A 16,636-nucleotide genomic window follows, 5' to 3' on the forward strand; every position below is an offset into this window, starting at 1 on the left:
CTTTTAGTACCCTCGCATTGATCAATTTTACACCTGCCCTGAAAATTTCATGACCTTGACCCAAATGACCTTTGACCTGTGACCTCTTTTCCGAGACCATGTTTGGCCGGAATCGCGATTTCGCGTATGTCGGCTCGCACTAGCCGCGTGTTTGCAAGCTTTTCGTGGTTTCAAACGTTCAAACATGTGATTTGATGTTACTCCCGTGTGTGTCAAGGTCACCTGAAGGTCAGGTCAGGTCATTGACCTTTGGTGACCTCGGGTGACCTCGGGTCACTTTTTCGAGTTTTACATGTTTCTAGGCTAGTTTTTGGAGCTGAATTCGAATTTAGCAACCATTTGAACATTTACGAAGTAGTTTTGGTGACTTCGTAACATGTTACGAAGCTGTCAGAGGCGGTTGACACGTACTACGAATACCCGTCACGACGCCTACTGGTTGACCTGACCTGACCTGACCCGACCTGGTCTAAATGCTTCAAGACATCATCTGTGATCAAAACTAACACGATATTCGTGATCAGCACCCCGAAAAACCCCTTAGCAGCCACACTTTACGACTTTCTAAACAGTTCCCGATTTTCCCGACTTTGGGTCATTGACCTGACCTGGAAGGTCAACCAATGACCTAGGACCTTAAAATTGGGTATCATCGGCTTCCTCTCGTCACGGGCAACACGCTCGTTTTTTCCGCGAAGCTCTAGCTCAATCAGGGGCCAAACGGCAAGGGGGGGGGGTCCAACCGACCCCCCCCCTACACATTAGAAGCTGGCAAACGCCGCACACATGCGAGGGTTAAAAGGAGAAATGGAAATGTCGTTTTATTTTTGCCAGGACTCCAATGTTGCGCTGACGAACCGACTGGTGCAATGGGTGCAATATAGGGACTGGTGCCGACTGGCATGCATGTCGTGCCTGCAGGCATTCACAAAGTCTCCCGTTCATTCACAGATTGCGCACGTGATTCGGGAGAACAGGCGCTTCCAGCAGACGCCATACAAGATCGAGTACAAAGCCAAGGTGTCCGCCTATCTGCTGGACGCGTCCGCCTGCGGTCTCAGCAACGATGACCTCTACGAGATGTGAGTACCCGCTGAGCTCCTCCGCTTAGGAGGTGGTGACTTGCAACGAGCAGGGGCGCGGGAACTACTTTCCGACTGGGGGGGCACACCATAATAGAGATCAACCTAGGGTACCCCCAAATCTAGTTTTCTCACCGGTTTTAGGCCACTTATTTTTCACCCCTCGGCTTTTTCAACAAAAAAAAAAACATTTGCAAAACAAATGTGGTATTCCGTCTCAAAGCTGTGGGGGCACCGCCCCCACGGCCCCAGAGTTGGGGGGGGGGGAGGCAAGCTGCCCCCACTGCCCCCCCCCCGGCTCCCGCGCCTATGGCAACGAGTCAGAAAGTCTCACATCTCTCTTCAGAAAGGCATCGCTTTCAAACGCCTTTGTACTCGTACGCCGTCTTCATCATCGTTTGATGTTAGAAATCAATTATAGGATGTCCAAAGTTCATTTGCTAGACGGCTCACGCTTGACTTTGCTCTTGTAATTGTGAGAAGTTCTTCCACGCACGATTTTGCCAAAACTTCACGGCACCTTTGACCGTGCTGACCTCCCGTCGTCCAATGACGATCTGCGGCCTTCCCTCTGAGTCCGATGCTGTCTGAGTCCCCCCCCCCCCCCACGGCGAATAGCGGCAGCGGCAGTGTTTTATCGGGCGGTCATTACCAGAGGGGGAGGGGGAGGGGTGCAATACAGTCGGCCTGACGTCACGCTCAGTAAACACTCGGGTGTTGGCCCCTGTCCATTATCAGTCCGTATTGGCAGCGCGCGGTAATAGTCGTCAGCGCCTCATTGTGCCCAGTCGCATTATACAGCTCTGTGAGACCAGATGATGCAGGCACTGCTGCAGTCTTGTCTCAGATATTAGTAGGAGAAAGAGGCTTGCGATTGTAATCCTTATGACCTGGAGGATTACACACCACACTCGAAATGACACAAATATGATGTGCATTCATTTCTTTTATTGCCGATGTTTTTTTTTTTTTGATGATGCTTTGAAACAAAAAGAAGCCAATTGATGTGCATAATGGCAACATTTCTTTCAGCCCTGCACTTCGACGCCGTTTATCCATCTCAGCAATGTTATCACTATCAAAACTGACCTGTGCCCTTGTACCGTGAAAACCAGGGATCACTGTTACCGCTAACCCGTGATCTCTTTTTGCACGTGACCCAGGTCTGTGTCACCACTGATCTGTGACCTCTTGCCTCCTGAGGCATCAGGTCTGGTTGTGTCAGTACTGACCCTAGCCCCCGCTCCTGTGACCTCAGGTCGCTGTCGATTGAGCCGCGCACCTCCCGCATCTCATCTCTGACGGTGCCGTCGAGCCACGGCGGAGACGGCGCCAGCAAGATCAAGCCGCGCCTCTCCATGGGTAACCTGGGCCGCACGCTGGTCTACAACATCGACTCGAGACGCAGCTCGTTCTCGTAGTGCGCCGGTGAAGGCCCCGGTCCGGTCCAGTCCGGTCCGACGAGGTCCGGTGAGGTCCAGTGAGGTTCGAGGAGGTCTGGTCTGCAGCTCTCCGGACACCAGTCTGCACCTGCAGCTGGCCGGAGTGGAGAGGCACGACCATGCAGTGAGGGGAAGGGTGTGGAGAGATGATCAGCCCTCGATGATGCAGTTATTTGGTGAACGGGGTCCAGCTCATCAGAGTTGTTCCTTATGATGGGCATCTGCAGTGTACAGCTCCTTTGTCGGAAAGTGAAGGAGTGAATGTTAGTGGATCGGTGAGCTTTAAATCGCGGTTGAGCTCGGTGTGAATTTACAGCGCGAAGGTGTGTTGATGTTTTATGGGGCAGCTCTCTCGGCATTTGCAGTGTTGCTGACACAGATGTGTGTATTGTTCCCCGTGTTGTTGGGCCGTGTTTTGTGAGCGACGATAGCAGTACGGCGGCCGATACCGACTCTGGTAGCTCGAACGAGTGCGCTCTGCTGGTCGGGAGACAACAGGACTGACCTGGAGGTGCTGACGGGCAAATTTGGCCCGACAAGACGAGCAAAGTCAACTACGGTGTGCTACAGACGAGGCCAGTGCTGCTGAGCGAGTGTGATAGCGCTCTGTTGATTGAGCTGGCTGGGCAGCTTATCATGGCCATGGACATTGAAAGTAACCTCGACTTCTCTCGACGGCTGGTCGCTCACGTCCTGTGTTTCATATCTAGTCAGATGACGGTATGGGTAGGTAAATGGTAGCGCTATCTGTTGATAGCTGGTTCTATATGACGGAAGGTATGTTATCAACTACCCTGCACTAACACTCTGAATGACTTTTTTCCGGAGATTGAGAATCCTCCGACGTCGTTATTTGTTTGAAAATCGCGGCTTTTGAGTGTAAAGCCACGATGTCTGTTCACTTCAACTGAAGTTGAAAACTATTCTAGAATGCTTTGCACGTAGACGGCATGGCAACTAATTGTTGCGTCGGGATGTATATTTGTACATATGCATGCGATGAGTTCGTATGCCTGTTTTTAAAGTGCGCTCATTGCTTTTCATGTGACCTCTCCCCTCATCTGACACTAGCCCTCAGCATATCGTTGAGATAAACCACCACATGTGTCTGCTGCATGGTCGATAGCTGCACCGCGTACTTTCGCGGATTACATACGCTGTGGATCGTTTACCGACAGTCGCACTCTGTACATAGTCGTTCTGTACATAATGTACCGTGCACTGGCTCGTTCGATTCCAGTTCCCGTTCCCTGTGTTTTACTTGTGGCCGGGTGTGTCTGTGAGGACCCACGTGCAGCCACCGGCCCCGGCGACACGGCTGTAGTGCATGCAGTGGCACAAATGAAACAACTACTTTTCTATTGTTATGTTAGAATGTGTAGGCATTACGGTGGCTCGGTTTTGATACTTGTAAGATAAGTAGGATGTCCTATTCTTGGAAGTTGGAAGAATGAAGGACAGTTGTTCGGGTGTGAGGTTGTTGGTTCAATGAAAGGCATTCCAATGATTTATTTTTATGGCTTAGGCAATGGGCATTTATGTGACTAGCATGTTAGGTCTTTATATTTTGTCGTAGCTGTCCTCCTGCCTGATGAAGATAATGACAAAGTCATTTTATTAAATGCGCAAAGTTGAACGAGAAAGCCATGCTGTTATATTTTCTGTGAACATATTTAGACATGGTACCATACACAATGGATCATGCTCTTCTTATCATTCAGTTGTTTCAGACAAGAGCAAAGTAAATGCACATTGGAACCGGAATAGCGGCCGATGCTCAATTAAAAATCCGTTCGCAATGCGCTTCGTAGGCTCGTGTATTTTCAGTGAATGGCTCCGCGCTGGCCTGTATATCAAGGCTGGCTTGGGTTTCTGTTTCTGTTTGCTTTTGGGTTTACTACAAAGAAGATATTTTGTATTTCGGACTCTTATCAAACTTCCTTCTGGTGCATCGACTTGGTCACTACATTGTTAAACACTACCCGTGAACAAAGTAAACGAAATCACAGTTTGCGTATATTTTCAGCCTATTAATGATAACATGCCATTAGAAGCTAAACTGACAAGCAAACAACCGTACACACGACCCTGTTCATTGATCACTGTTCACTTTTCCCGTCTCCTTATCGCCAGCTTTCCGTGTCTGAGCCCGTGTCCATTTCACCCGGCTCTGTGCAGCTCCTCGTCAGCTCGACGTCGGCCCGCGTCCGACCGTTTCAGGGATCACTGTGTTCCTCAACTGTGTACCTGTCCCGTGTCCAACGTTTGACCAGGTGTCTGTGCACGCGGCCGGCCCTGTCCGGCCGAGCGCGTGCCCGACCCGGTCTGTGTCTCATCTCATCGCCATCTGCCCCAGCAATACCCATCAGCTCACCACCCAGCAGTGGATCCCGCTGTGTAGCACCCACTCCGCCACGTCCATAGGCCTGTCGTGTGTCCCCGCTCACTCAGATGTTGCCTGGTGGTGACAGGGCCCTCGGACGGCCTCAGGGCCCCATCCCCTTCAGGGGTTTTGCCAGCCCCAGGGCCCTTGCTCCCGTCAGGCGGGTCCAGTATTAGGGGCTTCGCTCCCCGTCATAACCACTCTTGCACCTGGTGCCGAGGTGACTCAATGTTGAACCTTTTGCTCGGACCCTCGAATGCCTGTGTCCTACCCCCGTCAGTATTCAGCGGTGGGTCACGTTCGAACAATTGATAGCCTTCATGATTAGCTATGAAACCCTGACTGGTTGAGAATATTTGAAATTAATTTTAGTACATATGTGCGACGCATTGAAATGGCTCAAAAAACATTCACCTAGATTGCAAATTATTGTTAGGCCTTTGACTGTAGGAATATTGTTTCGATCGAATCATTTGTTATGAGCCTTGGACTCAAGGCCATATATAGTTGGACTGACTTGACTGACTGGACTGCTTGGACTGACTCCCTTTGAGCGCTGTTGACTATTGTTGCAATTTCTGAGCCGTCGGCAGCGCAGTGACCCGTGCTGTTGCATGAAGTGTTGACCGCAGGCGGGAACTAATGTACGGATGTTAGGGACCGGACTCTGAGGGTCCCCGCGCAAGAGTACCTTATCCGATTTTAAAGTATTTGTATTTAGATCAGCCATCCGTTTCTTGTTATGTGTCCGATGCTTTGACTGACAAGCGCGCACGCCACATTTTGCTCGCTTTCACATGTGTACTGTCCGCAGTGTTGTATCTGTATTGGTGTTTTTTAACTTTTAAATTATTGCTCGTTCCATCAAGCTGTGAATCTCTGCTATATGTTTGAAGTTCAATAAACTTATTCATCCAACAGGGTTTTCTAAAAAAAGAAGATTGTTTATAACGGATGCCCAGCTATTTTACTTAGGCATGGGGGATCTATTTTATTTTTACGCTTATTTTAGATTTATTTGAATACTTATATTGTATGTACCTAGGGTGAGTTTTATTTTTCGTGTACAAATGCTTGAGCCACACTTGAGTCAACCAAATTTACGCAACGACCACCTAGTTATAACGACCAAAGAAGTAGAGGTAGACGGTATCCATTTTTGTTGAGGCCTTTGGCAGCTACAGACCTTAAATCGTATTTCATGTAAAGACAGAATACCGAGATTATTGCGTGTAAATATTTCACACGTTCCGTGTGCTATGCGATGTCAAAAATGTATCACTCACCCGTACAGGACGACTTACAAGCAAGCAGCGTGACACACCTCTGAAATGTGCACTCAGCGCCTCAAAGCCGCTTTGCGTTAGAAAATATTCTGCCGACGTATTTCAGAAGCCCGGAACGAAGTTGCTTCAGTAGTTTCAAAACGCTGCAGTAGGCCATGCCTTTCTACCCTCAGGCATACACTATAAGGATAGACATAATCCGTTCTGCGTGCAGTCTAAAATGCGAGGGCTCGCGAGGGTTTGCAGTATTAGGGACAAAGCCGATTTTCCGAGACTGCCGGACATGGGCACACTGGACAGCGGGCGCCAACAACGCTGTTTCCTCTGCATTAGGCCCACGTTCACCGGTGTTTTATCTCGCGTACCGTGTGGACACGATCACCTCCAAGTCGGCTCACTGCGCCCGTCTCCCTTGTTCCAACGCCTGACGTCTCTTTATCCTACGTCGCTGTCATTCTGTCTCACTACATTTCTGCGTCGCCCGTCGCCGAGCCGTCTCCATTGCCGGTCGAGCGGAGCCGCGCCGCTGGGGTCCGCCGAGGTCCACTGAGGTCCGCTGAGGTCCGCCAGGTCAGCCTGTTGGCTGCAGGGACCACATGGGGCGGCCCGCTGACGGCCCGGTCAGCCACTGCGAGCCGGCCGACCACGAGAGGCGGCCCAGAGAGCGGTCCGCCCGCGCCGCGCCGCCGCCCTCCAAAACGATCGATTCCCTCGGGAACCGCGCGGCGGCGGCGGCGGCGGCGGCGGCGGTGGAGGTGGTGGTGGTGGCAGTGTCGGTCCGGCGGCGCAGCCAGCGGCACCATGTGTGGACTCGGCAGCGGGCGGGCCGCGCGCTGCGCTCAGCTCGGCCGCACGGGAGGCGGCGCCCCGCGCTGCGCCGCGCCGCCCGGCCTCTGAGTGGCGCCCCGTGCTGTCCGCCGCGCCGCGCCCATGGAGCCATGGCGAGTCTTCCTGGTGGTGTTCTTCATTTTCATATTCATCTGTGTGGTGACCTGTATCATCTGGTACGCGTTCATCCGGTCGGCCTCGTAGCGCGGTGACCGCGGTGGGCCCATGCAGTCGGCCGCCGCCGGACAGCTCGTCCCGCAGTGTGTCTGACCCCAGAGGAGCGGACCGCCGGCCCCCCGCCGCGCTCCGGCAGTGACACCGACCCCGACCGGCCGCCGAGACCATTGAGAGCCCCCGGCCCCCGCGGCTCACCACCGGCCGGCTTTTGTTCGCGCGCAGCAGTCATGACAGGTGAGTGAGGCCAGTGGCTTTTTGGGTCATTGTGATACATCCGGAGCCATGTGGCTGGGTTTTATGTGCAGTAATGGAGTGAATATGCCCTGTGTTAGATCCTTGTGTTTTAGGGCTCGTTACTGATATTTAGATGACGGCAGGGCACAGGTTTCACGAGAGAAAAATTATTGGAATATCAATTAGGTGAGGGAGATATGTGGCTGGCGTGAGTTCTGGTAGCTGAATGTCACGACCAAGGCCATGGCCAGCTATGCATCCTATCCGGCGACGTTGTGCCGCACATTGACCTTCATTTGAGGGCGGCTCTGAGGAGAAGGCTGCCAACAGCCACACGGAGACCGCGCGGTAAAGGGCGAACGGCCCCATCCGGGATACCTACGCGAGCAGCGGAACGGAATGTCTACCACCTGCCACCCTCTTCCGCTCGAGAGAGATGCTGAAAAATTTGTTTTTGCAGCCATCGAACAGTGCTTCAAAATGCATGGAAAGTGTCTTCCTAAAGAGCTCCCCCGATGTTTGCATGAATGTGAGCAACAGTAGTCATGATGAAGTGAGAAATGCTTGTGATCGTTACGCAATTTCCGTTTGTCTTGCAATAACGATTGTAAGTGAATCTCACAACGTTATTTAGGGTTAGGGGGCATCTCCACTGGCTTACGTCGGTAAGCTAGTAACTTGCTGATGAGATAAGTATCTACCCAATCTAAGAAGCAGAAGTAATAAGAAATACCCGAAATAAGTTATGCCTCATAATAAAGCATTTGGAAGCGTAGGCGTAGTTACGGATTTTTCTCTTTATATAGAGTTAGAAGTTAGGTTAGGAGTGATCATGAGTTAGTAGATCATAACGAGCATTTTAGATAAATTTCTGGATTTTTTTTCTTTTTACTCACAAGTGCAGCTGAGGAAATATAATAATTTCCGTCTGGCTTTTTGCTTATCACCCATGAATGAAATGTTGTATACAATAAGAAAGTAAACTGTCCCGTCTTTCTTCAATTTTTTATTTCTATTGTTATCGACCGTCGGTGCGTGGACAATGCTTGTCTTCAATTGGGCCATTAGCATTTTACTTTTCAGCTATAGGACAAATGCCGAACATGCCATGCACATTGCACATATATTTATTTGACGCTTAGTTTGGTAAGCTTAAACCTGTGAAGTAGCTTCGGAGAACACATAACAAAGAAGACCGTTTGATTGTATTTTGAATTAATGAATGAACAAATGAACTAGCGAACAGACGAGAGAGCGAGCGAACGAACGAACGAACGAACGAACGAACGAACGAACGAACGAATGAATGAATGAATGAATGAATGAATGAATGAATGAATGAATGAATGAATGAATGAATGAATGAATGAATGAATGAATGAATGAATGAATGAATGAATGAATGAATGAATGAATGAATGAATGAATGAATGAATGAATGAATGAATGAATAGATGGATACCTTGATGGATTAAACGAATGGATGGATTGATGAATTGATGAATGAATAGATGAATGAATGACGATGTATGAACTGAATCCATACACATTCGGGAGTTGGTTCTCGAATGGTAGGCACCTAAATCTGGCTGTATTTCAAGCGAATATGGGACGAGTGTCTTACTTGCATTCCGAGGCCCGAAATGAAAATAGCAAACAGGCCTAACAAAAATGCGCAAGCTGAACATTATATTGTTTTGGGCTCCGCAAACCGCAATACCCGGGCAAAATGGAGGACCAAAGTGGAGCCAGCTTCCCAAGCTTTCGGCTTTGATGTTCAATATGTCTCACTATCAGTATCAGCTATTACTGGTGATGACTTGAGCTGAGCTCATGACGTCAGTAGACCAATCATATAGCTTCTGAACACGTAAAGCGCCGACTGCCAGTAACTGCCGATCAGCAGCACAGACTCTGATTCGGCGAGGCATCATCTCCAGCAATGAGTGCTGCGCTTAGAAAGGTCTCTCTGGGCAGCGCGGGCAAATACCCTCGATCAGACGAAATCCCCAGGGTTGTAGTTTTGTTTCTGAAAATTTTAGAAGTCCATATCATGATGGGCGTATATCTTGCGTCAGTATTGCAAAAGTTCTAATAGTTAAGGGGTTTCTTTCTCTTTCTCTTCTCTTTCTCTCTCTCTCTCTCTCTCTCTCTCTCTCTCTCTCTCTCTCTCTATCTCTTTCTCTCTTTCTCTCTCTCGCTCTGCCTCTTCACCATTCGTAACGCAGTCTCCATTTCCCTGAGCCACTGATTCAGCAGTCAGCAGGTTTAACCACCTCCCCTCGCTCCGTGTCCTATACAGGGTGAGCCATAAAGATTTACCCATCGAAAATTTAACTTTGTTTCAAGGCGCGCTGACATAGCTATGTCATCTTTTACATACATATAACAACGTCATCTCGTAACTAATAAATGTAGTCTGTTTTCTGTATGCTTGCATTCTTCTTATGTTACGCGCCGGAGACGCAAGAGCACTATGGCACGCGGCCGCCGCACCGTCTTTTCACTTATTTTCCTCGGTCACCCATGCTATAACAATGCTGCGCCGTATGTCATTTGCGGTGTTTCAGGGACTCGGTAGAGTCGGGTTTTCAGGATATTTCAGTTTGCGAAGCCCGTGGGGCTGAAGTCGGGGATATATTGTGCCCAGCATTCTTTAGACCAAGGAGTGTTCAGCAGCCAACACCCAGTGGTGATTCCTGAATTTCAGGAGCGGCGGATGTGCTTTAAGACGACCTCGCATTTCAGGAGCGTAGCAGAGACAGTGGACGAGCATATACAAAATGAGCTACACTGTCATGATTGGAGACAAATTTGCGACATATATGCAAAAGATGGCATACCTACGCCAACCCGTTTGGAAATAAAGTGAATTTATCGATGGGTAAATCTTTATGGCTCACCCTGTACCTACGTCCGTTCGCTGTGGTAACGGCTCGACTGTGGGGGTAGTTCGGCTCGGCTGTTGTAACCGCTCGGCTCTGTTCTCCGCCGTGACCAGCAGCTGACGGGGCGATACCGGCCGCCGGGTCAGCCCTGTAGCTGTTCGCACAGACCCAACAGCCTCGATTGATCGTCTCGGCGGCGGCGGCGGCGGCAGGTCCGAATCTCGCGCCCGCGGCCGCCCGCCCGCCGCCACCGTCGTCAGCAGCCAGGGAGGAGTCGCTGTGGCCCGGCGATGATCTGACAGAGGTGCTGTTAGTCCGAGGAGCAGGTGATAAGTATGCGGAGGGCGGCGACGGGGCCCAATTGACGGGTCGCGTCTCCGGCCCAGACGCTGCAATGTGGCCAAAACTCCTAGTGACTGAACGTGATTCTGCTATCGACGAGGCTGTTTGATGTCAGTGTCGCTCCAGAGCGACATGAAAAGATGACGAAATTTTCGGCACGAGGGTAGTGTGTTACATTTAAATCGGTCGGTAGACATGACGTTAATTTCGTTTAATGTAATGCTGTCATACCTACTAAACGAAACGTTGATAAAATGTTGATAAAATGTTGATACGTGACGAAGCTCCGGGCGTTCTCTTACACGGTATATACCAGTCTTCTACATTTAGTTTCGTCTGCTGTCGCGACCTGATGTTTCGCGAGCGAAATTACGTTCGCTTGAGAGCTGCATTTTATTCATTAGTGTAGGTCGTGTTTATTTTCATTTTTTTGCACCATCATGCCTAGTGTCTCATTATGTATTTCGACTATGACACCCACCCAACTCGTAAAATGGTGAAACGAAAAAACGAGTCGAGAACGACAGTAAATTGTTAACAAACGGCGCTATCTCGGTGTATTCGCTCGTATTCGAACGATTCGTTCCCGCCACCCGCCGAGCATGTTCAGCTGATTGGTTGGATGGATCAGGTGATCGGTCATATCGGGTGCTGATTGGTGGGTGCTGCGTCAGAGTCGAATATCCGCGGCACAGTGCGTAAAAAAGATAAATAAAACAAAGATGTCAAGATGGAAAATGCATTCAGCATATTGTTATTACACTGGGCAGTGGGGCAGCGTCTCAGGTGAATCTTAAAGAAGTATTTACAGATTCACTCTATAAGCGAAATGTAAAAAAATCAAATGCGCTTTCTTCGGTGCTGTAGCTCGATTTGCTCCCGAGTTATGCGCCTTTGTCAAAAGTTGTTGAAATAGGCAAAAATTGACCTTTGATGGCCTCTGGTGACTTCAACTTTGACCTGGCCAACAAATTACTGAATTACTTCCTCGATAATTTTTGACGTTCTTTCGAACCCTGCTTACCGCATGTCGCTACGTAGCCCAGGAGTCAAGTTAGACAGGAGGTGTTCAAACACCACCTTCTCCTCCCACCTGCACGGCCCGGCGCCACTGGCCCAGCGCGTGACCAATTTACAATTTTGCCTCTGAGCCAGCCCTTTCAAAATACAGCCCCCAGCCCTTTCAATGTACACTAGGGTGGTCCTTATTTCCATACAAAATTTTTATTTTTATTTTTTCGCGCTTGCGCCCCCTCAAATGATGCCATTCGTCTAGAAACGTGGAAAAAGAGCAAAAAGAGCGAAATCGGCGGATGCTTTTTGGTGGCTCAATGCATATTAACCCTCGTATGTGTAGGGGTGGGATGGACCCCCATGAGTTTTCGCGAATAACTCACGTAAAAAGCGGCCGATCGCGACGAGACTTTCAGTATCCTCGAGATGATCAATTTTATACATACTCTGAAAATTTCATGACCCTGACCCAAATGACCTTTGACCTGTGACCTATTTCTCGAGACCATGTTTGGCCGGAGTCGCGATTCAGCGTATGTCAGCTCTCATTATCCGCGTGTTTCTAATATTTTTGCGATTATAAACGTCCAAACATGTGAAATGATGTTCGCCCCATGCATTACGGTGGGTGTCAAGGTCACCTGAAGGTCAGGTCAGGTCAGGTCATTGACCTATGATGACCTCGTGTCACTTTTCCGAGGTATACATGTTTCTAGGGCAGTTTTTCGGGCTGATTTCGAATTTAGCATCCATTTGAACATTTACGAAGTAGTTTTGGTGCCTTTGTTATGTGTTACGACGCCACCAGTGGTAGTTGAGACCTACTATGGGTAGCCGGCAGGACGCCTAATGGCTGACCTGACCTGACCTGACCCGACCTGGTCTAAATGCACGAAGACATCATATGTGATCAAAACTAGCATGAAATTCGTGATCAGCACCCCCAAAAACAATACAGCTTCACTGTACGAAGCTCTTGCAGGTCCCGATTTTTCTGACCACTGGGTCATTGACTTGACCTGGAAGGTCAACCAATGACCTAGGACCTTAAATTGGATATCATCGGTTTCCTCTCGTCACGGGCAACACGCTCGTTTTTTCGCAAAGCTCTAGCGCGATCTGGAGCCAAAAGGCAGAGGGGTCCAACCGACCCCCCCCCCCCCCCCCACACACACACACGTTAGACGTTAGCGGAAAGTTGCGGCGTGATGGCCGTGGTTCGACCACGCTTTCGGGATGACAGAGTGGCTGTACCCATGCTGGGGCCAGGTCTCACGGCTCCGCGAAGTGGGGACGATTCGGAGCTACTCGAGGTTATGCTTTCCAGCTCCACTTGGTCGGCTGCCGCCCGCGCCTCCTCCGACGCGACGCCTTGCTCCTCCTCCTCTCTTCGGCGTCATCCCTCCTCCTCTTCTTCTTTTCTTGGGAATGGAGCGCCATGTCTGCCTCTGTCATTCTATCCCGTCTCCCTGGCTCACGTTGGGCGAGAAGGAAGGCGCGATCTTCCGGGATGGTTAGGTATCAAGGACATTGCGTCACCGTGGGCGATATCAAAGATATTTTCCAGTTGTTTCTTGAATACGTCCTCGTTGCTTGTTTGGGTGGCGGAAGTCCTGTTCTTGTTCTTTTTCAGGCGTTTCCACTCGTCGAAGAGAGTTTCCACCTTCTTGACCGCTCTCCCTTTGTGCTGGGTGGGATTCCTGGCCCTGGCCCAGAACTCCTCTACTCTAGTACCTTCTCTAACGTCCGGTTGGCCGCTTCCCGGACCGTTTCCTAGAGGATTTGGTGGCGGTGGAGGAAGTAGGCGAGAGATTGGCCGCGGGATGGGAGCTTGCATAGGTGGTGGAACGGGAGGGGGCACCGGAGCACCGTGCCCCCCTTAATTTTGCCATTTTAGTATAGCCCTATGGGCGTTGCATGGAAAGAATGGGACCAAAAGTCGGCAGTGCCCCCCCCCCCCCTAATTGAAGGTGTTCCGCCGCTACTGGGAACTTGGAGCCAAGGAGTTCATAACTGGGGGACACCATGTACCCAGAAGTTTGCGACGCAGACAACCGTTACACCTGAGGAAGAGGGAACGAACGTTGATCGACGAAACGGACATTGAGCGAACATTGACGAACGAACGAGCGTTGAGCTACCAGTAAATAATGAAGTAGGGATCTGAAATTTTGACAGACATGTTTTTTCGTTAAACGGCACCGATTGAAGGGGCGCAAGGTATCCAAATACGATTTTCGAAAATAAGGACCACCCTAATGTACACCTATAGATTGTCGCAAGCCTCTATATCGCCAAGGCACATTTGGAACACTGAACTCCATCCAGCGATACAGTGGCTCTGGGCCAAACCAGGGCGGCCTTGGGCTGACGGCCAGGCGGTCCGCCCGTTATGGTTAGGTTACGAAGCATCTCGGACCCCTCGGCACCACGTGCTCTGCAGCGGCGCGGTGCGCAGTTTCCGGTCCGCGTGCCGTCGGTCCCGGCGGCGGCGGCGCGTCGCGGCCGACGGCACACGTGGCCGCGGCCCGTCGCGACCGACGGGCCAGGTGCCGCCGGTTGTGCCGCTCGTCGGCGCCCAGTCGGCGGTGTGGGGTGTGCGCGGCGGGTCGGAGCAGGGCGTGGCCGTCACAGGAGATCAGCGCCGTTCAGATCACCAGGTGAGAGGGGTGAGATGTCTCACCGCGGTGGGTGAGTGGCCCACTCCGGGTTGCCTGTCGGGGAGTTTGGTGCGAGTCCCGGTATAGCGGCTCTATATTTGTCGCGGCAGGTGGAGCGTGCCAGCGGGCAGGTCGGCGCTTGCAGCAGCCATTTCGCCGCGCGGGGAGCCCATGAAATCAGCTTCGGTGATCACACGGCGTGTACCGCATTTTCGCCGGCCAAAGAAAACGCTTTTTGTTGGCCGTGTGTTTGGGCAGGAGGCGACGCGTGCGCTGAGTGACGTGGTGGCCACACTAAATCAGAATAACGGCCTCACAGAAACCTGTCAACTGTTCCTAACCGATCAAAACCATGCGTCGTTTTCCGCAGGAGGACATAATCACAACCGGGAGGAAATTCATATGGCCAACTTGGTTACTTGGTACGAAAGTCTACAGCTTATTCAGCTTATTCAATTATCGCGTTTTCAGCTAATGCATCATCTCCGTATGTTATTTTTATATGTTTGTCCCGCGTAATTATATACGGTAAGCTACTCTCATTGCTGATCAATAATCAATATACATATCGTGGTTGGATTTCTATTCCGATTATGACACTAACAACGCAGTTATCTCTCTTTGCGTTGCTGATAAATGCAGGCATTCTGATTAGGCGAAAGGGGGAGTGAGAGTGCGGGGCAGGGGAAGGGAAAAGAGAGAAAGAAGTGGGGCGTGGTTAGAGAGAAATATGGCGCGGTGGTGAGTCAGAACAGAGACTCGACCGGTCGCCGGGCGCGTGGGGAGGGGAGGGGAGGGGTGTGGGCGATTGCTCGTCGGTTGGAGCGGGCACTGCCTCCGGTGGAATTCATCTCCCCTCCCCTCCGCGCCTCGGGCTCCCCTCCCCTCCCCGGCCGCCGCGGCCCGGGTGGCACGCGGCCAGAGTTGTTTCACCGGGACGTGTGCTTGTTGTCATGGGTGCTGCCGCTCAAGATTAGGGTGGATAGGCGAAAAAGAGCAGGGGGAAGTAGCCTGTGCTTATGGTGCCACAGGTTAGCCAGTGGTGCTGAGATGGACGATTATATGATAGACTTCAACCCTCGCCCGCACATGCCATTTTCCCATCCTAGAACGCACATGGGGGGGGGGGGGTGGTTGCCACCCCCCGCGCCATTTCGTTCCTGTTGGAGATAGAGCTTAGCAGTAAAGACCAAAAAGATTCTTTGGGAAGAGACGAATCCAATGATACCCAGTTTTACCTTCTCAGGTCAGCCATTGACCTTCCAGGTCAGGTCAAACTAAAAAATGTTGCTGTTTTGGGTCACGGTTGGATATCAAGTGCGCTGCTTATCAAATACCGATGACGATGCTGTTTTCTGGTGCCAAGCCAGCTAGAACCTCTTTGTCACACTATCCGACCAGAATTTTGCTGCTGAGGTCATTTCAGGTCAAGTTAGGTCAAGGTCAATTATATGTGTTTGTATGTCTGTGTGTGTCTGTGTGTATACTGATGTGTGCACCGATTGTTTTCGGGTCCATATCACATGAAATCATGATCTGAGAAGCTTTTACCAAAAATGCAGTCAAAAAACTTCACAAAAAGTAAATTCAGCTTGCCTAAAACGCAATTATCTTAGATGACCTAGGTTGACCTTGACCCTGACCTTGACCCCTGTACATCGTCGAACAACATGTTCCATGATAGGTGGGAGGTAAGACTGGCAAAAAAGGCCGAAATCAGGGTGTCAAAAGCTCACAAGGCCCATGGCAAACGCAAGATGTTGAGAATTGGCCATTTGGGTCATGACATGACCCGAAAAACAAGGTCATATCTCCGAAACCAAAAATCACAGAAACTTGAAATTTTCAGTGGACATCAAGAAAGGATAGACGAGCAGCTATACGAAAAATCAGCCTTCTAGCTCTAAAAACGTTGAGTGCAGAGCAGAAAGACTGCCTGGGGGGGGGGGGGGTGGCAACCCCCCCCCCATGTGCGGGCGAGGGTCAAAGGGCAGCTGCAATAAGAAAGGTATTTGATCGGCATTCGGATTATTCTCCTGTTGTAACTTAAACCAAAATATTAACTACGTAATGTAGACTTAGAAAACTTGGGGACTTACCTGTACCGCTTGTTATTTATGCACTCGTCACTTATCATTCATAAAATTTACGAGGGGTTTCAATGAAATCAATTTGGTGTCTCATAAATTTCCCTCTGAACTGGCCGCGCTGTGTATCCGATTAGAGTGTCAGCTGAATCATCAGTCTGCCCTCGGCGGTATGAAGGCTGCCGCGCGGGAGCCAGAAGGGCTCCGTCAGCG

General features: G+C 50.5%; 2 protein-coding genes across 2 annotated transcripts in view; both read left to right on the forward strand.

Moving 5' to 3' along the window:
* The window catches only part of LOC122374928 (ras-specific guanine nucleotide-releasing factor 2-like), a gene marked incomplete at its 5' end in the record, with an annotated part of 38,371 nt that extends 32,587 nt beyond the window's left edge, over positions 1 to 5,784 (forward strand). Inside the window, 2 exons of the mRNA XM_043353994.1 lie at positions 952 to 1,082; positions 2,341 to 5,784. Of these exons, the coding sequence (XP_043209929.1) occupies positions 952 to 1,082; positions 2,341 to 2,503 (294 nt within the window). The remainder of the gene's footprint in view (positions 1 to 951; positions 1,083 to 2,340) is intronic.
* A 1,200-nt stretch (positions 5,785 to 6,984) lies between these two features.
* Positions 6,985 to 16,636, forward strand: part of LOC122374930 — a 40,876-nt gene continuing 31,224 nt past the window's right edge. The window contains exon 1 of the mRNA XM_043353996.1: positions 6,985 to 7,432. Coding sequence (XP_043209931.1) covers positions 7,426 to 7,432 — 7 coding nt within the window. The 5' untranslated portion in view covers positions 6,985 to 7,425. The remainder of the gene's footprint in view (positions 7,433 to 16,636) is intronic.

The sequence above is a fragment of the Amphibalanus amphitrite genome, unplaced genomic scaffold, assembly GCF_019059575.1.
Source record: "Amphibalanus amphitrite isolate SeventyFive unplaced genomic scaffold, NRLGWU_Aamphi_draft 001741F_arrow, whole genome shotgun sequence".
NCBI lineage: Eukaryota > Metazoa > Arthropoda > Thecostraca > Balanomorpha > Balanidae > Amphibalanus > Amphibalanus amphitrite.